Source organism: Dermacentor albipictus, chromosome 8 (assembly GCF_038994185.2).
Source record: "Dermacentor albipictus isolate Rhodes 1998 colony chromosome 8, USDA_Dalb.pri_finalv2, whole genome shotgun sequence".
NCBI classification, from domain to species: Eukaryota; Metazoa; Arthropoda; class Arachnida; order Ixodida; family Ixodidae; genus Dermacentor; species Dermacentor albipictus.
The window spans coordinates 129,872,378-129,897,159 of NC_091828.1; the positions used below are offsets into that span (position 1 = coordinate 129,872,378).

The following is a 24,782-nucleotide window of genomic DNA, read 5'->3' on the forward strand; positions in this document are numbered from 1 at the left end:
TTGGCTGCTGAACGGAAGCTCGCTCTGAAATTTGGTGGAAAGGGAATGGCTGCCTGTTTACCAACTTTAAGCAGGAAGACTTGATATACCACGTATGATCTCCGCGATCGATTGCCCATCAAATGCCTCTAAACAGGTGCTGCTGTATCTTTTCCATTTACAGCTTGAGTGAGCATCTCAGACCAACATGGCACTGCAACCTCCCACTCCAAATGCTTGTTACGCGTGATTTTCTTATTAGAGCCGAATTCCCCGAGAGTTCTCGGAAGCGACGTTTTTTAGCTCGCCTCAGAATGCATCACCTGATCCCTTATTTCACCTCATGTTACCTCATCTCAAGTACGACAAAAAATTTTTTGTTTTGTTTTATCCATGCAACATGTACGTCTCTGCCACCAGCAGCCTCATCAAGCTCTGCACGGTTTTCGGTGAAAAAAAACCAACAACGCAGCGGTGATGCAACTTGAAAATGGAGGGCGCGATGAGAGACGAGTACTAACTTGTTTTTGTTCACCGAAAACCATGACAACGAGCGGGGCCGGCTGGTGTGAGTCAGGCAATATTGCAAGGTAAAAAGACTCGCTAACTAGACAGCCTGCACACTGCTACTTCTAATGCTACGTTACAGGCTAACAACGTTAAGAGGAAGCTTTAGCTCGGGTGCTCCTATCTAAATACATGTAGAAAGAGAATTCGTTTTTCTCGGCTACCACTGCACCAATTTTGACGAGGTTTGTTGCATTTAAAAGAAAAACTTAAAGTCTAGTGACTGTTGGTTTCGAATTTTTGAGTTAGGGCGTCAATCTTTTATTAAAAACTGGCGAAAATCCGAAATCTTCAAAAAACGATACTGTCAAGTTTACAACTCCGGAACTCCTTAAGGAAAAAGGATAATACAATTCTGTGAAATGCATCTAATAGAACATCCAAAGCGGACAAAATCGATATATTACACATGAATCTCAAAAGATTTAGTAACATGGAAATACAGCTTTTGCAGAACCCTTGTAAACAACGTAACAAATTCACGTAAGATGTGAAATGGCATATCGAATTTGTCCGCTTTCAATGATCTAATGGATGCCGTTCACAGAACCGCGATATCTGTTTTTGATACAGAGCTATCAATTTTTTAAAATTGTGCTTCTATTTTTTTTCAAACGTCTGAATTTTTGAAAATCCTTTTAACAAAATTCAAGCCCTAAATCAAAATTCCACTTCCAGCAGTCACTAGAATTTAACTTTTTCTCTCAAATGCAACAAATTTTATTAAAATCGGTCCAGGGGTTATCTCAGAAAAACTTTTTTGCGTTTTTACATGTATTTGAATAGGCCGCGTCGGAGTTGGGCCCGAGCTAAAGCTTCCTCTTAAGGCTGAGCCTGACATTGTGCGCTAAAGAAGAAAAAAAAGCAACAACAAGAAACTTATAAGTAGTCGCGCCTTTCTGCTGCATTACCGTTGCGTTGTTCTCATTCAAAACTGAACATAACGACAGTCTTACATTAACCATGTTCTGCTTGCAGTGGAAAAGAGGAAATGAAATGTTAAATGAGATGATATAACGCTATAGACGATTAAGAATGGGCAAGACTACGAGACATATCTTCTGCAGTATTGCTTGGTTGTGACACATTAAAAATGCGATTACTGAATTACTATCTACAGCTAATTCCATCTAGCTGAAGTGCAACTACAAAAAAATCTTGCACATTTAATGTGAAAGTTTTTTTTGCGCTCAGCCGTCACATAACTTGGTGCGCGTTCTTTAACTTCGTGTGCTTGTGCGTCAACTGATTTGACTGACAGCGGTCATCCATTGCGTAACAAGGATCATAACAGGGTAACTGAACAGCAATGCGATCACCGCGTTTCAGCCCAGCACTTCAGACAAGTAATGGAATGTGACGAAAATATGAATTTAACCACACAGCAAAACGATCTCACTTCCTCCAGAAGTCCTACACAGGATGAAGAAAACCAAAATGCGCAAGCTGCATGGTAAAAGGTAACCTTAGATTATTCTTTTTTAAATTTTAATGGTAAGCCTGGTAAATTCATATCAAAGCAATACTGTGTTTGGTTCAATTCCTTCTGCTTGCCTTCCAGCCTTCTCCTATACCCTGTCAATGAAACGACGATGACGGATGCATGTGACTGATGAGTGCTTGTTTAGTAAAGTGACTTTCCCAACTCGGGTGAGCACGCGTTTTCAGGAGTTAAGTACACGCCCGGCTTCTTGTGCATATACACACAATGGCGAGTCAGCATAGCGAACAGAGAAACCTTGCGGGTTAGCGTGTGGCTTGTGATGTCGTAAGCCGCGGTGTATTTCCTGGTTAAGAGTGATCGCGGCTCGCTTGTGACGTGAATTCTCGGCTATATGTTCAAGAGGAGAGTTGTGGCATCTCAACCTGCACTTTGGAAGAGCAGGATATCACCGTGATGCTTCAGCTGGACCCACTTGCGACACAACTGGAGCTTACGCTGGTGCGCTCTAGACCGAACGGCAGACAGCTTAAGCAGACGAGCACCTCGACGGAAACCATCCTTGGCTGGTCGCGACGTATTCCCATTTTCCTATAAGACAAGATTCACCACGCTTTTGTTTCCAGTTCAGTGGGGCTGTTTTCTTCATTAGGCGTGGTTATTTCCAGCCTGTGATGTGCCCTTGACAGATGATGTGCATTTGCTATTTAACCCTTTGAATCGTGGCCAAAAGTGCCGCTTTAAATAAATGTATCAATACTGGCAGTAAGATAGCTTTTGTCTTAATATTCTATTATATACAATATTTGCATAGTAGTGAGTTCCTGCCCAACCGGTGTCGACAGACATTGTTATGTACGGGTTATTTAAGGGTCGTGCCTAGTGAATGGCTATTAATTAGCTCGAGCAGTCGACCTGACGTTTTATATAACGCTGCCTGACACCGAAAGGAATGGCCCAACACCACATAATGTGACAGCAAAGCTTCTGGGCGAAGCACTTGTTTGTCGGCAAGGCGCCAGGGAAGACGTTCATTTTGTGCATAACTCGGTCAGTTTCGGCCCTCGTCCATGGCCAGCCTTGCGTTGAGGGCCTCCTCCGTGGTCTCACTCGGGAGGCCCTACCGCGCGCTGGCATCACGACCAGCGAGGGAGGACGGTGCTGTGTCCAGTCGCTTGTCCAGGTGGTGCGATACGTAGTGGGTGCAAGTGAGTGACGTCATGGAAGCAGACAGGTTTGTCGGTGACTCAGTGGTGGTATGCGACTGCGTGGTGGTGCTGCTGTCCGTGCTGGTTGTGACCCAGGCCCACGCCCTTCTCGAGCACGACGCCGAAGACGACCCTTCCATTGAGGTTCACCTGAAAAGAAGAACACCAGTTCGTTCTGCATTCGACCTTTACTTGTTCAAGCAAAAATTGCCAAAAAAGTTTTGTTTATGTCAGCCAAACGTTAATCACGGTTACCTGTACGGGAAGCGACACCGACGACTGATTTAATTTATTTGATAGTACTGAAAATGAAAGCAAATTTTCTGTCCCTGCCTTTTCGACAACTTGTAATTATCCAATGAGTACACAGAAAGGATATGTAAAATTGGGAAAAAATGAGTCACTTTAACATATGCCAAAGAGGCTGAAGGCGGAAGCCTGCGCGCTCGAGAGACGTCCATTAAATAACTTCACATTCTCATGCGAATGCGCTGTTACTTCTTATTACTTGTTTTCTCCCACCAAAGGTCGTGGGTTCTAGTACCTTAATTTACGCTACCTTAATTAACTGTGCTTTAATTAACTTCGCCTTAACACGAAAGGTCGTGGGCTCGACTTCTACATAAGCTCAAGGGTTTGACTCCCACCGGAGGTCGTGGGTTCGAGTGCCTGCATAAACTCCATCTTAATTAAGAGGAAGCTTTAGCTTGGATGCTCCTATCTAAATACATGTAAAACGAGAATTTCTTTTTTTCGACAACCACAGCGCCAAATTTGACGACGTTTGTTGCATTCAAAACAACACCTTAAAATCTAGTGACTGTTGGTTTCCTGTGCTTGATTTAGATCGTCAATTTTTTATTAAAAATTGGCAGAAATCGCAAATTTTCTGAAACCGAAACTATCAAGTTTACAACTCTGTAACTCAGCAGTAAAAAACGATATCACGATTCTGTCAATAGCACCCAATAGTACATCTAAAGCGGAGAAAGTTGATATGTCACACATGATTCTCCAAAAATTTAGTAATATGGAAATACAACTTTTTCCGAAGCCTTGTAAGCAACGTAACAAATTCACGCAAGATATAAAATGACACATCAAATTTGTCTGCTTTCAATGATCTAATGGATGCCGTTTACAGAACCGCGATATCTGCTCTTGATACAGAGTTGTTAGTTTGTAAACTTGGTGCTCTTATATTTCTTAACTTCAAAATTTTTGAAATTCTTGCAACGAAATTCAAGCCACAAATCGAAATTACGCTACAAACTGTCACTAGAATTTAACTTTCTCTCTCAAATGCAACACATTTCATTAAACTCGGTCCAGGGATTATTTCAGAAAAGCGTTTTTGCGTTTTACATGCATTTGAATAGATCACGTCGGAGTTGGGCTCAAGCTAAAGCTTTCTCTTAACTTTGCCTTTTTTTGGGGGGTGGGGGGGGTGGGGTGGGGGAGCCAGCTGTGGAAGACGAAGACGAACGTGCCAGCAGTGGCGCGAGCGCGAGCTCACCTGACGTTCTGTACCACATGCCGCATTTTTCAGATCGACGGGGGTACGAGCCACTTACGGCTTTCGGCTTATTAAAGAACATACGCACACATATTATACACGCGATCGCGGCATCCGAATGCTTTTGCATATATAATATGTTCTCTTTTACGACTGCCACCGCGCGCCGCACATACTTAGCACATGCTATACGTATGCCACCAGGCGAAATTGTGCAAGTCATCGAAGAGACTCTTCCTCCTTGCCTCCTTTTATCCTTAGCGCGATATCGATCAACTATTATGTGCAATTTTACGCTCAGCATGTGATTAGCTTATCGCTTGCTTCGTTGCAAGGCATATATTCTTAGAGCGTACTACTGCTGGCAGTGAAATCGTTCGACACTCATCTGTGAATTAAGATGGTTCGGATTCAATGCCGGCTAATAAGATCTTGTTCACCACGCACGCCTTTTAGCAGCGCCGTGACCCGTTGTTGCTTCTTGGCATGACGTTGTGTGCGGCAGCGTCGGAATTTAGGCGCTTGCTATTATCTGCTAGTTCCTTAATAGAACCTAGCACTGTTATAGCACTACATAATACTGTGCTGCTGCTCGCAATATCTCATGCTTTCCATTCGGATTTCGCAACGCAACGCTAGGAAGAATGTCGTGCGTTAAAGAACTGACGGTTGATCGAGTGGTGTTGCACGACCGCTGGACTTTGCAGTTTGACCAAAGGCCGCGAATTCATGAGAGCCCGTGGACCGTTCTTTGTTTTGAATGTTCACTGCTAAAATTACGGTAACGGACAGAATCGAGACACGCCGCATCACCGTGTTTCATCGCTTTTCTATTTGCCATTTTCCGTTCGCGCTATTGTCCTTTGTATACCCGGTTTCTTACGTGCCGATGAGCTCTAAGCGCACCACTACCAATAATCTTGTGTGGCTGCCGAAGAGGCTGTTTGTTAAGAATATTAGTAACAGATCCTAAGAAGATTACAAAGCGGAAAAATCGTGAGCCCAGCAGACTGTACAGGTATCAGAACGTGGGCTTACAAATGGTAGCAAAACTTTTTGTTGGGCTATACTTTTAGTTGGTGCATTACTGAAGTACTATAGCGCCAAACAGACGACACGGGAAGAAGAGACACAGACGAGCGCTTCGAAAGCGCTCGTCTGTGTCTCTTCTTCCCGTGTCGTCTGTTTGGTACTTACAAATGGTAGACTTCATTTGATCCCTTTGTCTGCGTTATCGCTCTACTGTGTCATTATTTCCAGAATCATGTATTCAGATGACAAAGAACAGGGATGCCGAGGTGCGTACGTTGCCCCGGCGAGGGATCTTTACCACAAAAGGGAAGGAACTCGGAGCTTTCGTAAAGTGTCACCACTGCAGCAAGGCGAGAATCTGACGCGCTTGCTGGTCGCGCATGCTGGCACCGCCAAAACACGTGTGTATGGAATTTCTCGGGTCGCCGTCGGACCACCCGCGTCCAATTGATAAGGCGGACACTAATCTCGCGTTTTCTAAATTCGAATTTGGTGCGCTGACCTTGAGAACGCACGCACAGCACCCGTGGAACCACCTCTCACAGTGGCTAAGAGATGCCCACAGCGTCAACAAACCGACGCCGGCCACGATACTCTCGAAGTAGCCCTTTCAGCTTTCTGGTGAACACGATTGGATTGGATTGTAAAACTTTATTTGTCCAACAGATGTAGGGAAGGCTTTAAGTCTTCCCACTTAGACGACGGCCAGGAGTCCTTGGAACACGAAAAAAAAAAAGCTAGGTAAAGCTTAGCACCGCAAACTCACTAAGTATATGGGACAGCATACTTAGATTGTGATGTCTCGACAGCTGCGCGCGCGCGTCGAGGGCAGCCTTGCATACTCTCATTTATATTTCGCACCTCTTTCGCAATTTCGTGCACACTGTGACACGGTCCCGTAGGCTCAACAAACCTCGAATTTTCTGACATGCACCTCCAGCGTAGGTGAAGTTTGTGCCTATGATGCTGTAAGGAAATGCGCAACCGATGGTGGGACGGAGGCTCCGTCTTCTAGCTCACCGGTGCAACAGCCATCAGGTGCCAAGTTGGGGCCCACTCACATGCTTGCTTCTCTCGTGCCACAGTCGCTCTACCAAACGACTGACGCGTGCAACATGTGCCAGCTCCTCGCTTTTTTACTCCTGACAGCTAGGACTTTGAGAAGCGCTTTTAGACTGCACTGGCATCAGCCCTCACTTTTAAAAGAGACTGCACCACCTTCGGCGCCGGCCCACATTTTTAAAAAAGACCGCACTGCCTTCGGGATTGGCCCACATTCTTCGCCACCAGGTTATTAACGAAGTGAGTGGGGTCCGCCTGTACAGCGCTATAACATTAAAAGAAGCAACCCCGCCCAGGCCGTCGCAGTTTGGCCTTAGCGGCTACGTGGTGGTAAGCTGCTAAGCACGAATTTTCGACGACGGTTCCGGGCCGCGACGGCCGCATCTTGATGGGGGCGAAATGGAAATGTGCTCGTATACTTAGGTGAACGTTAAAAAAACTGCAGGAGCAGCGTACAGAATCCAGCTACCACCTTGCCATTTTGAAGCACAGTGCGCTTGAGCTTGGCCATGGCCCGAGACAACGGGCTGACCGGTTCACAGTGATGGTTAGGCGTCATCTTAATGGCCACGTGGGCGAATCGGCTCTATATACATGCGAAAGTAGATCCAGATCGAGTGCACTGGCAACAATAAGCAAGAGATGTATGAAGTCAACATATACCTGACGCGATTTAAATTGGTGGGTGTTACACGGCTTCGCCGAATGATGTGATCGATAGAGAGTACGCGTTGCCAGCGGCCGATTGGTTTGATCATCCCGAAGTTATAAGTTCACTGCAAAACGGCGGAGTGAATGGCTCGATCCGTATAGTTTTCGACCGCCTGAGGCGAGCCGAAATCTCAGCAAAGGCGCATCCTGCATTCCACGCTCATCGAAACGCGGCCTGCCCATGCAGCTCCCACCAGCGACATCGTGCCGGGCAGTTCTGTGGGATGGAGGCGCGCGTCGACAGACACGCCACCGTGCTCACCTTTGGCTTAGGCAGGAATGGCAGGAACAGGTTCTTGATGACGCCCATCGGACTGACGCCGTAGTCGTGGTGCGGCGACTGGTGGTCCCCGCCGCCGATGGTGAACGTGATGCCCTTGCCGTGGCCTCCTCCGTGGCCGCCGCTGCTGCTGCCGTGGCTGGCGTACGAGTCGCCCGCGTGGATCTCGAACCCGCTCCGGTCCTGGAATAAGCGGCAGATTCGTCAGGCGCTTCAGGCAAGTTCCCATGGCAGGGATCGCCGATGAAACCACCGAAAAGCACAACGAAGCATGCGGAGGTGGGGATCCGCCTTTTGTGTGCGCGAAATACGCTTGGCTGTGCCGCAACAGAGATCAGCTCTCGAGGTTCTACTGGATCTTCTCGTGGACGGTGGCCAGATAAATTCTATGTGAAAAGTAATCTTTGCACATTTAAAATTTTCTCTATGATCAACCTGACCTGTTCATTCTTTTTTTCGTGTCTATTCTGGCCGTGATCCACGGACTTGCTTTCTTAGTGTTTTGTAATATCGTTATAGACTTTTGACAATGTTTTGTAATTTCATTACCATTTCTTAACGTTGTTTTTCTTAGCTAAGGTTTTCTGATGGCAGGCCATTTTGTCACCAAACTCATCATCATTTCACAACTGATGAAGAATAGATTTTGCTCGTTCTTTGTGTAATTTTGTGTCTCGCGAAACACCGTTGATTCAGAGAAAGTTGTCATCAAAGAAAAACTGTGGCTAGAGGCTACGTACACGTATTTTCATGTTTCTTATAAAGTTATGGGGTTTTACGTGCCAAATTTCATGTTTCTGACTCCGTGTTTAAAATGGCTCGGCGCTTGAAAAGACACGTTCCACATCTTCATACGGCGTACTGATTGGCGGTAGCTTTTTGCCTTATAGATTTCTTATTCAAGGTATACTGCGCATATTCAACACGCTTGACCATATGACATACACAAAATTATCAGGATCAAGCACTAACAACATTTTTCATGCTAATAGGGATGCTTATGGTTCCCATTTATCTTCGCACAGTAACTAACTGCAATAATTATACCGAGCATTACTTGCCTAATTACTAATAACGACATTTTTTCTGCATTTTGACCATTGTTTTTGTTCGTTAAGTTATGATTTATGTTTACATATGTTTTAATTTTGTACCATGGTGCGCCATTACTGCTTGGACCCTGCAGTGTCTACATTATTAAGCGAATAAAATAAATAAATATAACGGATAAAGGAAGGTCTCGGATCTATGCCGGAAATTCTGAGCACCCGATTTCACTCCATAAGGTGGCACACTGACTGGAACTGGTTCGTCGATTACCTTGTTGGGGAAGGCCGACTCCGAGGCAGGGTGCAGCAGTCCCCGCTGAGAGTCGACGGCGTCGTTGTAGCGCGACGGCGAGCCGTAGCGCGAGTGGTGGTGGGACACCGGCGGCGGCGGCGGCGGCGGCGGCGGCGGGTTGTACGGCGACTGGGACTGGGCCGCAGGCGCGTACATGTCGTGGTTCTGCGATGCGCTGTAGCCGCCCACGGACTGGAAACCCGGCGCCAGGGGCTCCGGCTCGGGCGGAGGCGGAGCCGGGTTCGCCTGCGCCAAAGGACAGAACGGGGCTCGAACGACGCTGCCCACTCGTGCGATCGAGAAATCGGATCGTGTCAATCGCTCGGTCACGTAGCCGGCGGCTGGATAACGCCACGCGAAGAAGGGCGCGGAGAAATGCCCTGAGGCGGGCGCTTTGATAGGCAGTGTGTGGCTACACGAACCGGAAGATGGTGCCGACATGTACCGAATTTTGAGTGATTGTGAGTCGGGAGAAACTTTATGCGCTCACTATAAATAAAAGAGTCGTTTGTGAAGAAGAGCTTCCATACAAACGTTGACTACTACTACGTTATCGGGCAGCGCAGGAGGGCGCAGTTTCTCAAGTTCCGCGTGCCATGCAACCTATCTATCAAACATCGTCATTCGTCAATAAACAACGCAAACGCTTTACAGCAGTGTTGCTCGGCTGGGTCGAAGCGGACGGGCAGAAGTCGTACAGCGACAGGTAGTCCGCACGAAGCCGTTGGCAGTGTTCCTGAGGTCCGGTTTAATATACTTTGGGTTATTTCAGTATTAAACCGAATGATCTGCTTGAAAATATAAATTGCAACTAGTAGCAGGCAGTCTTGCCGGGCTATCAACGTCGCCTTGTTGATAATCGTGCTCATAATCACATTGACTCGTGACGATTCTTTCACTTCCACGACCACGCGGTAGTTGGGATCCGTCGTTTCGTAATCCCATAGACTTTTGTAGGAACATATTGAAGGTCGTCGCACCAAGACATGACGCATGCCGGAGTTGGCCGGGTTAGTGGACTTGTACGTCGAAACCACGGGGATCGAAATTCTGCGTCCTTCAGCATAACGCTACAAGATCTCGCCAACTTGGGAGGGAGCATTTCGTGCAGAAATACGCTGCATGCGAGAACGAAAAATGCGTTACTTGTTTCCGTATAACCTTTTTCCTACTCTTTTCAGATCACTTGACGGTTATCTGCGCAGGACACTTAAACAGCGTTGTTTGCGCATGCGTATTTCGAGTAAAAGCAAGAGAGCAGTCGCTAGGCGTGTACCTGGAAGCCAGGCGGCGGCGGCGGCGCCTGGAACGGGTTCGGGTTGCTGCCGTTCCTCCGGCTGAGCACCTGCGGCGCCGGCAGCAGGTACTGCTGCCTGGGTGGCAGCGCCGCCTCGTGCTGGTGCGGGTGGTGGTGCGACGCCAGAGGGTGGTACTCGTCGCGCGGCCGGATCGGCACCCTCAACGGCACCGGTGGAGGAGGAGGAAGGTGCGACTGGTGCGGGTGCTGCATCGGCGCGGAAATCACCTCCTGGCTCACCGGTGCGCCCACAGGGTGGTAGCGGGTCGCCTGCGGCACACGCCCCGAGCATCGTCACCGTCCGAAACACGCCCGTTGCAACAGGAAGACACCTCTAGACGCAGTCGTCCTGCCGCGGCCCAGCGCCAACCTCAGCTGAATGCTCGACTTCATCGTTAATCTCATTCTATGTCATACGCCATTAATCCACATTCCTCGCAATTCACTCTGGTATACCCTGATTATATAGTCATCCTTGTAGAAAACCTGCCAGAGCACTGCTGCATTATTTAAAGACGACTGGGCTGTGCGCGACCACCTTTAATTACGGGGTGAAAGCTACCGTTCGTGCTCAAGCATCACTTCCTGTCCCTTTCCTTTTCCCTTTCTTTGCGCTTCCCCCATTGTAGGGTAGCAAACCATGTGAAACCTGCTTAACCTCCAGAAGAACTACAGTTTGGCCTAGTTGGTGTTTACTGCATATCGTACTGACCGCAAGTAAAGACATGGTACAGCGGAAGAGAACACAAAAGAGAACACACGCCCGTGCTGCCTTTATGCACTCTTCCGCTGATCCCGTCTTTATTTGCGGTCAATATGATACGCTGCTAGACCTACCTGCCTTTCCTTCTTTTTCTTTTCCTCTGCGAAATAGTTCGGCCGACACTGTCTGAAACCGCATGACAACCATATTGCCCGTAGCCGCGATGCGCTGGGCGACCAAAAGATCTTAGTAAACCTCCTCAACAGGCGCCAACTATATTTTGTGTCCAACGGTTCCGCATCGTCACGCAACACCAAAACCAGGGTGTCTACCAAGTCCACATTTTCAAATTCCCTGAGTTTTCCAGGCTTTCCCTGAGCGACACAGAACTTTATTTTATGTCAAGACAGGCTGGACACCACGTCGCCCGATGCTGTCACTCTCAAGTAAGCATAAAAAAGCCCCAACTTGAGCCAGTTTGAATAGTAAGGAGCAGTGTTTAATTTACTCAAAATAAAAAAAAACTGAAGGTAGGGGATAGTAAAACTCAGAACAAATAAAATATCCTCGAGAAATAAAAATAATAAAGCCTACTGTAAATTGAGTCAGACATTTCTAAATAGGAATAAAAAGAGATACATACAGAAGTAAATGTTTCAGAAATGAGCTATTTCTGTCAGGTGATGGCAAGATCATTGGTATTAGGTCCGAACTTTGTCACAAGCGATTCGAACATTTCCAAATAGGAATAAAAAGAGATAGATACAGAAGTAAATATTTCAAAAATGAGCTATTTCTATCAAGTGAAAGCAAGATCATTGGTATTAGGTCCGAACTTTGTTACAAGCGAGATTTTCTAAGCAGTTGGAAAGTCAACCTCAACTGTCCTCACATACTCTTAGCCCACGCACAATGCCTCCGTTTTGTGTTTCACTGCTTTCAAGAGTTTATTTTGGTTTGGACGAGGGTCGCCTGCATACTTGCGTCAGCCAACACTTTGCTTTTTGAGCTCAAGCTCCTTCAAAGAAGAGGTGGCACAGCTCCTTTCACGCTCATTCCTCAATTCGACGGCCATTTCTGTTGTTGTTATCGTTCCGCCGCGCGTTCGCCCCACGGATCATTCGAAGCATCCTCTGGGCCAGTTGTACAGCCAACGTCCGACTATTCGGACTCCCTAGGGGCAGCGAGAACGTCCGAAAAATTTAATCGGGCAGTCCGAAAAAGAATGCATGTCTTTTACTACCCTTCAGGGCTCAAATCCTCACAGGCACGTCCGAAAAAGCTCTGAGGGCCTGCTAGTGCACTTAGGCATATCGGTGCTCGTACTGTGACAGGAGACGGTGGGTGCACGCATGTATAACTATGGAATACGTACTGCGTCCCGTGACAATTGCCCCCTTCCCACCCTTGTTAAGCTTCACCGCAATACTACACGTATGTTTCACTGCGTAACATTACTGTGCTGAGGCGAAGCTGCCTTTCAAAAACGGGCATTATGCAACACGTTATGCTAAGCTTCGAAGCCAATCGCGAGGATTACAGAGGCGGAGTCGGTGCCATTACTGACAGTGGTGAATTCTTTCAATGAAAAACACTGCACCTAACGGCAAGAACCCTAATAGCGAACGTCGAAGCAGCTAAGCCTAACGTTGCCGTGGTGGTAGCTACGGCTGCCAGCGGATCTGCGTGCGAGAGCGCTGGTTCCAAGCGGCGAGATAATAAAAACGGCGGTGTTGTGGCTTTGATTAACGCCGTTTCGGACCTGCGGTCGCGGCAAAAAGTCCGGAAAATTGGACAGCGAAGGGTTCTTCCGTCTGAGATTGCAGACGTTCTTATACATTGACTCTTTGGGGCACGTGGTGGTGCCGCGAAATCGTCCGCATTATCGGGCATTTCACAAAAATCGGGCGTCCGGAAAATCGGTCGTTGACTGCACACTAGCAACTGCTCCAGCCGAAGACTCGGCGTCAAAGACAATTCCTTACGATTCCTCTCTTTTACTCGAGCCAGCAGTAGAGCGATTTTCGTTGTCTCTAAATAAAATGTCAGCTAACTTTCCCTGATTGAAGCACAAATTCCCTGAGTTTTCCCTAAATTTTCCGACTACTCAAGATACCCGAGAATTCCCTGTTTTCCCCGTTTTCCCGGGTTTCCCAGTTGGTAGACACCCTGCAAAGCACTTGTCGCACAAAAGAGTCGGCGCTCGATCTTTCACGTCTCACATGAAGCGGCGTTCCACTGCCATCACTATCATAAATGTAGATATCTTTGCGCATACGCAGCATCGGCAAAAATGGAGCAAATTATGTAGGAGCACTCTTTGGAAGTAGCAGAGCGAAAGAAAGTGAATTACGTCTTTGTACTTCACGCTGCGAGGACTGTCCCCTCCCCAGAGGAAGGTGCAGAGACACACACAAAATAAATAAATAAATAAATAAATAAATAAATAAATAAATAAATAAATAAATAACCAGCGCGCGCCGCAAGGTGCTCGATGGAAAAAGATATGCCAAGAACTCGACCTCACATGTTAACTAGAACTTCTATAGCTCGTTTTCGTTCCGCACAGGATGTCTGGCGACACAAAACTTGATCGACACGTTATCAACAGCCGATCAGAATGTTGGTTTGATTTTGGGAAGCATGCTGCCAGATGCCAATAGTAACCTAAAAGACCGACGGCTATCTGTTCTACGAATATACAGGTGTCCCGCCACAGTCAGCTCTTTTCTTTTCATTTTAGCTGGCGCACAGTGAATCCTGGAATTCGATGAAGTCGTGGATCGTCTTCTATCTCTTCGCGCGCAATTTTCATCACTCCTTCTTCTTCTGCAATCAGTTGCCGTTCAAATGCGCACCATGCTGAGGTTGCGCGTGCATTATTTGCCGTCTTCATTTTCTGAGTGAGAAATACTGGGTCTGCGTGTGGCCACATCTGACGCTGGCGCAAAAGGCTATTCGCGCACTAGAGCAGTTCTTGAAGCACGCGAGGCTGAGTGTCCGTTTAATGTAGCCCTCCCGTGCATACACTCCTTCGCGCGCTGTGCTCGTTTTCACCCTTTGATGCGAACTCATCAAATGCCCCACCGAGCGACAAAGGCGGCGTCAGTCGTCTGTAGGAGCGAGACGGCCCCTGATTACACACATGCTTCGACGCCACATCACGAGCGAAAGGGAACACCTGCTAGGAGTCTGGACATCGCAATAGGAGTATTCAAATCCACTTTAAATTTACGCGGCAGATTTTGGACCTTGAAGCAGTGCTCTACATAGTATTTTGCGCTATGAAGGCTAGTCTTCCTCCTGAACACTGGCCTGAACTTCTCTGGCCTGAACTATAGAACGTCTAGAGGCTTCTTACCGTGTGTGATTGTTCTCCTTACTCGTGCATGTTATGTGCGTTTGTACTGAGTATGAGTTAACTGTATGGGCCCGGGCCTTTGATGCATCGTCTGCGTCATCTGGAGTAGCGTGCTTGATCCCCAGCACGATTAAAAAAATACCTTTTCTATCCTTGTTTTACTTCTCTTTCAAACCGGCGGAAACCCCTCGTTAACCTCGTCTCCTTTCCGCCTTCTTCGTTAGCATCCAAAAAGAAAAAGAAAACAGCATCTTTCTGTCGCAGTCCCCAAGCAATGTTCTCCGCGAGACTCACCTTGGACAAGTGCTCCAGGTGCTGCTTGTTGTGCTCCGTGGGCATGGGCGCGAACACGACGAACTGCGGAGAGCGGCCGAACCCGTTTCTCGAGGCGTTCAGGATGTGGTTCAGCATGTCGGCGAATTCGGGCGAGTGCGGGTTCAGCGTCGACGTCGCCGGAGGCGGCTCGCTCGACGCCTGGCTCGTCGTCGGCCGCGGTCGCCGCGTCGTGGTCGTCGTGCTCGTCGTCGTCGTCGTCGTGGTCGTGGTGCTCGGTGTGGTGCGCCGCTTTGTGGTGCTCGGCGGCGTGCTTTGGGTGCTGGGGGCCGCGCTCGAGGCCGGCAAGCTGCAGGCGCATGGAAGAGAAAGGTGGGGGTATTTACGCAAACATGGAGGAGGTTCCACTATACAGCAAATCGGCGACTTCAGGACTTGCGTGCTATACCGCGGAAAGCAGGGTTATCCTTACGAAGAAGCAACAGAGAAGGAACAAAGAAGAAAACAGGGGCTGCATTTTGTAACGATCTATTGTCCGTTCTCAACACTAGTTATGCTGAGTGACCGATCCCGGTGATAAGACACCGGTTCCCTAGACAACGCCGAAAGGCGAACTAACAGGAGGGAAACTGCCAAAGACTTATGCCAAAGCGAGCAGCACTCTTTCCCTTCCTATCACTGTCATCTTTCCAGAATCTCTCTCTCTTCTCCTCCTTCCCCACAATGCTGACCGATGTTCAGGGGCGCGAGCTTATAACGGTTTAAAAAGCGAACCGTTCTCTTGCCCTTACGTTACTGGTCAGCATCGCGCTTTTGTCACCACATATGCGATTCTGACCACTCACTGGAGGGCCAATGAGCCGGTTCGCTTTCCGAACAGTTACGACTCACTCACACTAGGCCGACCCGACACCGATTTCGGTCTGCCATCTGTCGGCGAGAGCGTTTTTTAACTTCGTGTCAACGCCTCTGTCACACTGTACCGACGCCGAGCTCTCCGCCGACCGTCGGCAGATTGTCGGCGTCGGTACAGGCGCCGACACGAAGGAAAAAATGCTGTCGCCGACACTCGGCAGACCGAAATCGGTGTCGGGTCGGCCTAGTGCGAGTGAGTCTTTATAAGCTCGAACCCTAGGTGTTAGCCACGCGCTAGACAGTTACGGTGTGGTCAGCAGCTTTCTCCTTGTCTGTCAATTTTAATGCGAAAGCATTATACGTCCCATGAGGCAGAAAAGTCGGCGTTGTCCGCAACGAGTGGTACCAAAAATCAATGTGACGTCGTCAGCGTCTTGTATGACGTCAGTAGTAATACTGCAGAGAAGGTAGTTAATTGCATAACACCGTTAATTAGTACGAAGCCAACAGACACTGACACCAAGGACAACATAGCGGAAATTACTTGTGCCTAATAAATGAAATAAAGAAACAATAAATTAATAGAAATGAAAGTGGATGAAAAAACAACTTGCCGCAGGTGGACAACGATCCTGCAACCTTCGCATCCATCGCAACCATCGTTCCCCACCTGCGGCAAGTTGTTTTTCATCCTTCAGCTCATCCTTATCCACTCTTTGAAGAAGGATGACCAGCGAAGCTGTGTATGTGGGCCCCTTAATGGCGAACTGCATCTCCGCCGCGGGTCGGTCCGGCATTGCACTATCTTCGGGATTTTTTTTTTTTTCTACACGCGGACACGATAGCGGGAAAAGTACTCCTTAACAACTTCGCTGTAAAAGCATGCAACGCGCGCGACGGTTGCACACTGACCTGTGGGTCGTGGTGGTGACCCTGTCGCGGCCCTTGGCGTCCTTGTCGCCCAGCACGAAATGCACCACGTACACGGGCTTCTCGCCGTCGACGGCGCCCGTGGTCGTGGCTTCGACGATGGCGCCCGGCTTGGCTTGTGCTGGGAGCACGGGCAACGAGTTGGACGCGTAGTCCATCGACGTCTCGGCGCTGCCGCTGCTGCTCTCCTCGGGCGGCGACGGCGGAGGGATCGCCTTGGCCGGAGGGAGCTTCGCGTACGATGGAGGCTCGTCGAGGCGGTCGTCGTACGAAGACCGATCCTGCGGCATCGGCAACGGGCAGTTCAATGCGTGCGCGACGCTCAGGTCCCGGATAGAGAGCACAGAAACGTTTGTTGCGAACATTATTAAAACTTTCGCAGCATTTGGGGTGTATATTTGTCCCACAAGAATAACCGTCATCTGCCGTGCTTGCATTTCTGTTGTTGAAAACTCTGCGCTCGCCCCAATGGATGTAAACTGTTTTTTTACTATACTATTCCCCTTACGCACAGAAGATACGGCCCGAAGGGTGTAAAGTTTTTTAAGAGTGTGTACACCGTTTGCACCCTTTGGGGAGTATCTTTGTCCTGAAACAATAATCGTGATTTGTCTTGTTTGCGTTTTCTTTTTTTGAAAACTCTGCGCTCTCTCCACTGGATGTAGACTGTTAATTGTTAGAGTATGCTGTTCACCTTACACATAGACTGATGTGTCTTCCTTTATTTTAAAGGGACTCCAGAGAGAAACTTAACTTGAGTTATATTGGGTTACCTTTGTAGAATGCATTGGGTTACCTTCGCGGGAGCCACTGTCACTACGCAAGGACGCTGGATAAGCGAGAAAGGACGCGTAAACGAAAGCCTGGTGGCGACATCGCCTTCAAGTTCCCGCACCAGCCAGCCGTGAAAGCCTGTAGCTATTTTTGCTATCCCTAAGGATGGACTACATTGCGTTCCAATGGAGCCGAAGGCCGGATCGAGCAATTTCCGAGAACTATTGCTGCTCCACAGCGGCCCAATTCCTTGAATATACTTTGGAACTCGTGACGTCCCACTGTCGTATACCGGCGCTGCAGTTTCGTTGAGAAATTCAAAAATGGAAAGTTTTGCCTCTTCTTATAAATTATAGTAATTACCCCTCATCGAGAAATTAACGAAAATAGGATATTTAAAGTACGTTTTAAAAATCAATTTAAACTGATTTAGTGTTTGTCTTTAGAGCTCATTTAAGTTTCTTCGCCATTATGCATTTCCTCGGCACCTGCATATCTAATTTCTTTCACGGTTCTCACGCGTCATGTGTTTGTGTCACACAAAAATAGGCGTCTTGTTTTATCGGCTCGATTTGCTCCTAGATAGCCTAAGGCATCAGGTCTATTCGAGTTTCTGAACTAATTCACGAGGTGCTGCTGCGCGGGGCCATTTGTTTCACTCACTGCACGCTCCGTGCGGGTATAGTAGTTCGACAGCGTCTCCCGCACTCGTCAGAAGCGTCGAGTGCAGCGTTCGCGCGGCAGGTGCCGTGCCGGTTCCGAACGAGCAAGAACTGGCACTGAACTGGCGGGAACTAGTTCGGAAAGTGCGGGGTGAATCGAATAAAACCATAGTTTCCTACAGAAATTACCAGAAGGAAGTGTAAACACTACCGTGTTTGCGAATAGGACGGTTCAGTCTGCAAAGAATTGATTGGTTAGCCTAAACTTTGTCCTTCCGAGTTCAAACGGCTTCGTGACTTTCTTTGCTAAACTGCACATTTTCATCGTAATATGACGTTATAAGTACAACATTTTCCAATGATTATTCATGCGCGCAGATACTTTTTATTGCCTTGCTTGGTTTAGAAGATTATGATTGCTTGGGTATTGGGAAATATAAGGATAACACATAACGCAACAAGAACATTTGAAACCACAAGCACGAAGAGCAGAATAATCCACGAAGAGTACACATCTTAAGCATCTTCACGTTCTTTTAGTGATCTTTCACTTCCATCTTCCTCTTTTTCGTCCCTCTATCCCCTCTCCACCAGCGCAAAGTAGCAAACCATACGTACATCTGGTTAACCTACATATATTTCCTATATTCTATCTCTCCCTCTCTTGCGCTAACTACCACTGGTGGCAAGGGCTGGTGTGTTATGAAAGAGTAAATTAAATATGAGAAACTAAAGAAGCGGACCAAAACAAGAGAAGGATCACAACTTATAAGGAATGCAAAAGAAAGAAAACATTCGTATCCGCCCATGTCTCACAAGTAGTGAGCGCTACGTTGGGAACCAGTTCCGGTGCCAGTGTTAAGCGCTCAGTATGTATCTGGGTGCGAAGCAAACACCTTCAAACCTTAAGCAGTACAAGATATTCGCTCCAGCCATTACAGCTACTCCGTGGCTAGATAACCGGCCTGCGTATACCTTTTGTGCTTAACTGACCACAACCACTCTCTGTTTAGCTTAGCATGAGAACAGCAGGACGTTGTTTCAAAGCCGTTTTAACACGTCATGTATCGACAGCGGCCACCAAAACATTTATCACGCACATTGAGGCTATGGTATAGGGCGCCGAGAATGTATGAGACCGTAAGCAACTGCAAACACGGGATTTCTGAGCTACACGTTTCGGAATTCGTGCTCAATTCAGGCATCAGCTCTCGATATACAAGTACAAATTCGCCTGTCGTGATGCAATAAGACAACGTTTCAAAAGAGCTAAAATATAAAAAAATAAAATAAAAAGAGAAGACGAATAAAACTGTTCGCTGGATACTCACGTTGCTCACCTGAATTCGGATGGGAGACTCTGTCCTCTCCATGGCGGACGCCATGACTGTCTCAGCACTCACTGCCCACGCAACAACCCCTGCGAGGAAGAGGAGAGGACAAGAGCTACAGTCCCGCATAGAGACATCTAGACAGCAAGTACTGACATGCATTCATCTCCGTCAAACTTCTTCCCATAATAGTACACGCCTGCAGCAAGTTATGAATTTTGTAGCATATGCACCGGTGTTACTGAATGCATTGTTACAAAACCCTATTGTGATATGGTCTTCACCAGGTGTTACCAAGTTACAGACTATTGCCAGCTGGCACTGCTGTCATTTTACTGCCACTTGTGTACCGGAAGGCATTTCCATTTCATGGCATTCCATATGCACCTAACACCAACAGTGTATTTAATGCTTTTCCCCCTGACATGCGTGCTAGTGTTCGGAGGGCTTACCGCGAACCAGTGGCGTAGCTAGGTCGTCTGGCATCCGGGGCCTATAGGTCTTCTGTCACCCCCCCGCCCACGAGTGTAGTCGAGGAAGGCGAGGATATCGACAATTTCCGGGTGTCTTCAGACATCCCCGTTGCTACGCCACTGCCGCGAACGCTCCACGTTAACCACTAATGTATATGCGCTGAATTGAAGTGAAGTGAACTGAATTGAGTTGCAGCGAGCACCTTTCTGGCTAGTGCGCCCGACGATTTGTTTCTGCTAAGCACTCAAGCATGTGCTAACCCGCTGTAGTTTCATGGGTCTGTATTTTTCACCCGTCAACGTGGAGAAGTCTTCCTTTGGAAGGCAGCAAGCAGAAAACCGAGAGATGGTTGCCCATGACGTCTCCTGGAATCTGGCTTTGCTATTTGCTTTGCAAAATGTCTTTGCTATTTTCAGTGTTCCACATTCAGATAGATTCCGTATGGTTGATACCAAATTGCCATCAGAAACCGTTCGTTTGAATAAATAAATAAATAAATAAATAAATAAATAAATAAATAAATACACCGCAATGTCCTATGAACACAACAAAAACAGTGGCTTTCTATATCATTTTATTTTGTGGATTACGCTGGGCAAGCGTTTTCGCATGCTTTCCACTAAGTTCTTGCCTCGCACTAATCGGGTATGACGAAAAACGCGTAAGTATGCACGTAACGTGACATGATGTGGAGCAACTCTTTTTATAGCGTGTGAAGCAGGCTGTCCCTCTTCCCGGAAACTTCACCGTACCCCCCTTTCATGCAGTGAGACAGGACCACGGATCTCACGCACCGCTCGTATAATACGGCTATTCGTACGAAGCAGAAATACTACCGCGACTATATCTATAGAAAGGCCATAGGAAACAAAGAAAGCGGTCGGCCGAAAGCCAAGGCAGCAAATTGCGTGAATTAGGGACAGCCTAAAATACAAAAAAAGAAAGACCGTAGCTTTCATTTCAAACCCGCTCGTTCTAATCACTTGAGCGGCTTTGTTCTGGTAGGAGACGACTGCGTTCGACCGGACAAGCGACGGCGCGCGAAGCGCCGACGGAAAATGAAAAAGGAAAAGAAAAACAGACCATAGACGACAAGTGCGCGAGAAGCAATGACTGCTCGCGTCTCGCTCAAGTATCGCGCTCCGTTTTCTGCCGCGTCCGTGAGAAAGAGGCGGGAGGGATGCCATTGTTTTCCAGCTCCCCAACCGTGAAAACGCCAGTCAGCCTTCCGAGCTCGCCGCTTCTGGGTGGTGGTATACACGCGTGTACACAACCTCGCATTCCCGCCGCTTCTCGCATCACCCGATTCCCGTCAAATGTCCCTGAGTCTTTCTTTTTTATTTTTTTGTGACCAGCCGCTGCACGGTCGTCGATCCTTTTAAGTAGATAAAGATACACGTGACTGGCGCGTACCTACATCCGTGCTCTCCAATGCGGTCTGTATGAAATACGGCGACCGCTCTATGAATATGCGGAACCGGCGATGCGGTGGCAGGAGTGACTGACTACTCGCGTACACAAGAGATGTGGTTTTATGCCTTCCAAGAGGCGGTGGCGAGAGTGGGAAGACCACGCGGAATCATTTGTTCTTGCTCGTATGCACGCCTTCTTTCGCAGCGATACCGTTCTATTTTTCGCCTCACCGCCCAGCCAGAGTGCGTCAGTCGAGTGAGGATGTGTTGTCACTATAAAACCGTGCATAGCTAGAAGAGCTGGGGCTAGCTTTAACCAGTCATAAACGCAAGTACGATAACTAAATGGGTGTGATCGTCTGTGGTCATACTAAAGAGAATACCGGCTGCTTCGGAAAGACGAGTAGCCTAGCAACGTGGGCTACCAGAATGCCGTCAGCTGTCGAGAGGAGCTACTGTCAGCAGACGGCGTCTCACTGAGGTACAACAACGCGTGGCTGGTCACTTCGAACGGAAACGCATGCGCACCTCTCGTAGACGTCAACTAATGCAAGGGCTTTCTTGCACGTATACTTTCTATCGCGCTGAGGGACCCGAATGGCAGAATATCCGTGCAGAGCCATTTGACGTTCCTCGAGAAAGCTTACTAAGCCACTCAACTCGGCGAGGAGAGAATGTTCTCATATTGAAATATTTCGCACGAGAAGCCCGAGCGAAACCGTGCACCCGCATTCAGCTGCACGGTCGCCTCGCGACGGCGGCGGCGGCCCACGGCTTCCACCGCGGTGCACCGTTTTCGTGTGGCGTACAGCGCAGGGGGCCCCCACTCGCGTGCGCCCGTCGCGGGCGTGCTCGAAGGCCTATGAATAGAGCCGGGGCGAGTCGGTTGCGGTTTCTCCGCTCAAGACGTGCACGGTCGAGCGCCGGAGCTGTCAATCGCGAGAGGCGCGCCGGCGATCGCCGCTGGCTTCGCATGTGCAGGCGCTGCCCGCCCGACTGCTGCGCGGCCAACCTCCGAAACGCACCCTCGTCGGTTTCCCCCCTGCGCTCCTTTGGGGCTTTCGCGCGGTGGACAGTGATCGAGTATGCCAGGTGCGCAACCACGGCTCGTTTCCTCGTTCCGGAGGTGGCCGGTGGCCCCGAACTCGGTTGCAGCGGTCTCGTCGCCAGCAAACGCTTCGTCCCGCTGTAACCACGCGACAGCGCTTTCTGACTTCACCGTGCGCAGAGAGAGAGAGAGAGAGAGAGAGAGAGAGAGAAAGTTAAATTATGGTGTTTCACGGGCCAAAACCACTTTCTGATTATGAGGCACGCCGTAGTGGACGACTCCCCAAATTTCGACCACCTGGGGTTCTTTAACGTGCACATAAAGCTAAGTACACGGGTGTTTTCGCATTTCGTCCCCATCGAAATGCGGCCGCCGTGGCCAAGAGAGAGAGAGAGAGAGCATAAGGGATTAAAGGCAGATAGGTCAGCCAGTGTAACTGTCCGGTTGGCTACTCTTCACTGGGTGAAGCGAAGAAAAGATGAGGACAAAAGAGAGGATGCGGAGGTCCGGATTAGGAGTTCGAATCGTTCAAAGAAGTGCAGATGCGCCCGGGGTGGATGCAATGCGCTCTCTCGAATACTAACGCGGCCACTGCATACCACATGGTTGCGCCACTCAGATCGCGCTAGCTGCAGTTAGTGTTTAAACATAAGGTAGTCTTTTACGCCATCTTCACCTCTGCTGACTTCCATGAGTTAATGTTATGCTCTCGAAGGCTGCATTTGTTTCGTCTTCTTGCTGTTTTCTTTGCGATCAGGAATAATTTATTTATAAGAAAGGACAGAAAGTCGGCATGGTGTGTGTTCCTCTGGCCAGATATTCTGTGGCAAGAGAAAAGGAAGGTATTTAACCACAGTTGTACGTATTTTTTATTTTTATTTAATCTCTGTTCAAGGAAATGTTTGTGCCTGCAGACGGCGCCGGCTACTCCTATTTTCTTAATTACATGATTGACGGATGTCTTGCAAACTAAAATCGATGCAGAAACTTCAGACAAAGAATAGATAGTATGATAGAATAGGAAAAGCACAAAGGCTAATGGTCACTGACAAAGTTAAATTATGAGTTTCTACGTGCCAAAACCATGATCTGATAATGAGGCACGCCGTAGCGGGGGACTCCGGAATATTTTGGACCACTTGGCCGAGTTCTTTAACGTGCACCTAAACCTAAGTACACGTGTGTTTTCGCATTTCGCCCCATCGAAATGCGGCCGCCGGGCCCGTATTTGATCCCGCGACCTCGTCCTTAGCAGCCAAACACCATCGCCACTAAGCAATTATACGGCGGTTTCACCGACAAAGTCAAAAGTTAATTGACGGTTATTCTTGCTATTGTTACGTTATTACTGTTATGCTGCTACACTGCGGGTCGCGCAATGAGGGGCAGCACAACGCAGGAGACCGACCGAGCCGGTGCGAATGCCAAAACGTAGCGATGTCCTGCTCCCACGTGACCATCTTCTGCGTCATGATATACACCTCACGGGAAACGAAACCGAAATTGCTTCGTAGAAAATATATCGTAGAACATTTGTGGCCCTTTGAGGGTTGCCTGTATTTTTTCTACGATGTTCGAGCTCCACTCAAAGAAATGAGAAGCAGTAAATGTCATATCAATACTTCTTTAAGCCATGGCCGTGTCTTGAGTACTGATTGGCGACTCCGCGATTGCAACGTATTAAGTGGTTAACTAAAATGTAATGACTAAACTTGGTTTAATGGATTGTTAATAATTTATTGCCGCGCCATCCCTGGTGTCCACTGACGCGATTAATGTGTAACCTAAAATAAAATACCTTTCCATCTTTCGCGCACATTCCGGAATAACAGCCTTCCCCGGGGTACACGCATGCCGCGTTAATGACGGCGCTTCTGAAGAAGCGATCGCCGCCGCTGCGTCCGGGCAGCGCGCGCCGGAATATCGCGAAGCGCCGTGATGGCAGCCCCGCCGACGCCGCGTTTCCGAGAAGCATTTCCCGAGTGTTTCCCAGCTTCGTCGCACGCACACGTATATGCGGGAGTCGTGACTCGAGTATGAGAGCGCAGCGCCTGCGAGCACGGTACACTTATCCGCCAGCCGCGCTTATTTCTGGAACAAGGAAATCGGGAAAGGACTGTACTCTCGCCACTAGTTTCTTATGAGGCTTTATCTTCCTTTTGCCTTAGTGGTCATTTTTCCTGTTTTTTTTTTTTTCACTAGCTCCCCAGCAAATGTCCCGCTCCCTTTCGCGTGCATACTTGCACCAGAGTTGCGCGCGCGAAGTCTCTCCCTTATGCATTCTCGTGTTTTCCTCGTTCGTCGCGCTCGCGACGTTTCAACTCGCCCGAAACCGCTCGCCGGATAAGGACCTTTCCCTCTGCCCTTCCTCCTCTCTCTCGGCAGCCAAGAAGCCCCAGGAACAGCGCAAAAGCAGCTTCCAAGCGCACCAACAGAAGCGGCAAATTTCAGACGTTCAAGAATGCAGCGCCCCGTAGGCACAGCTTGAACACGACGCGCGCATGCATACCGATTCTCGGCGACGG

At 48.5% G+C, this 24,782-nt stretch overlaps 1 protein-coding gene across 4 annotated transcripts in view; it reads right to left on the reverse strand.

Annotated features, from left to right (window-relative positions):
- Positions 1–1,357: 1,357 nt before the first annotated feature.
- The window catches only part of LOC135919093 (uncharacterized), a 197,662-nt gene continuing 174,237 nt past the window's right edge, over positions 1,358–24,782 (reverse strand). For 2 of the 4 annotated variants that reach the window (XM_070524449.1, XM_065452813.2), the window contains exons 3-9: positions 19,324–19,412; positions 16,539–16,837; positions 14,793–15,120; positions 10,414–10,704; positions 9,117–9,383; positions 7,779–7,979; positions 1,358–3,345 (exon numbers count right to left, since the gene is read on the reverse strand). In XM_070524449.1, coding sequence (XP_070380550.1) covers positions 3,235–3,345; positions 7,779–7,979; positions 9,117–9,383; positions 10,414–10,704; positions 14,793–15,120; positions 16,539–16,837; positions 19,324–19,412 — 1,586 coding nt within the window. In that variant the 3' untranslated portion in view covers positions 1,358–3,234. The remainder of the gene's footprint in view (positions 3,346–7,778; positions 7,980–9,116; positions 9,384–10,413; positions 10,705–14,792; positions 15,121–16,538; positions 16,838–19,323; positions 19,413–24,782) is intronic. The other 2 variants (XM_065452814.2, XM_065452815.2) reach the window with 2 other exon arrangements.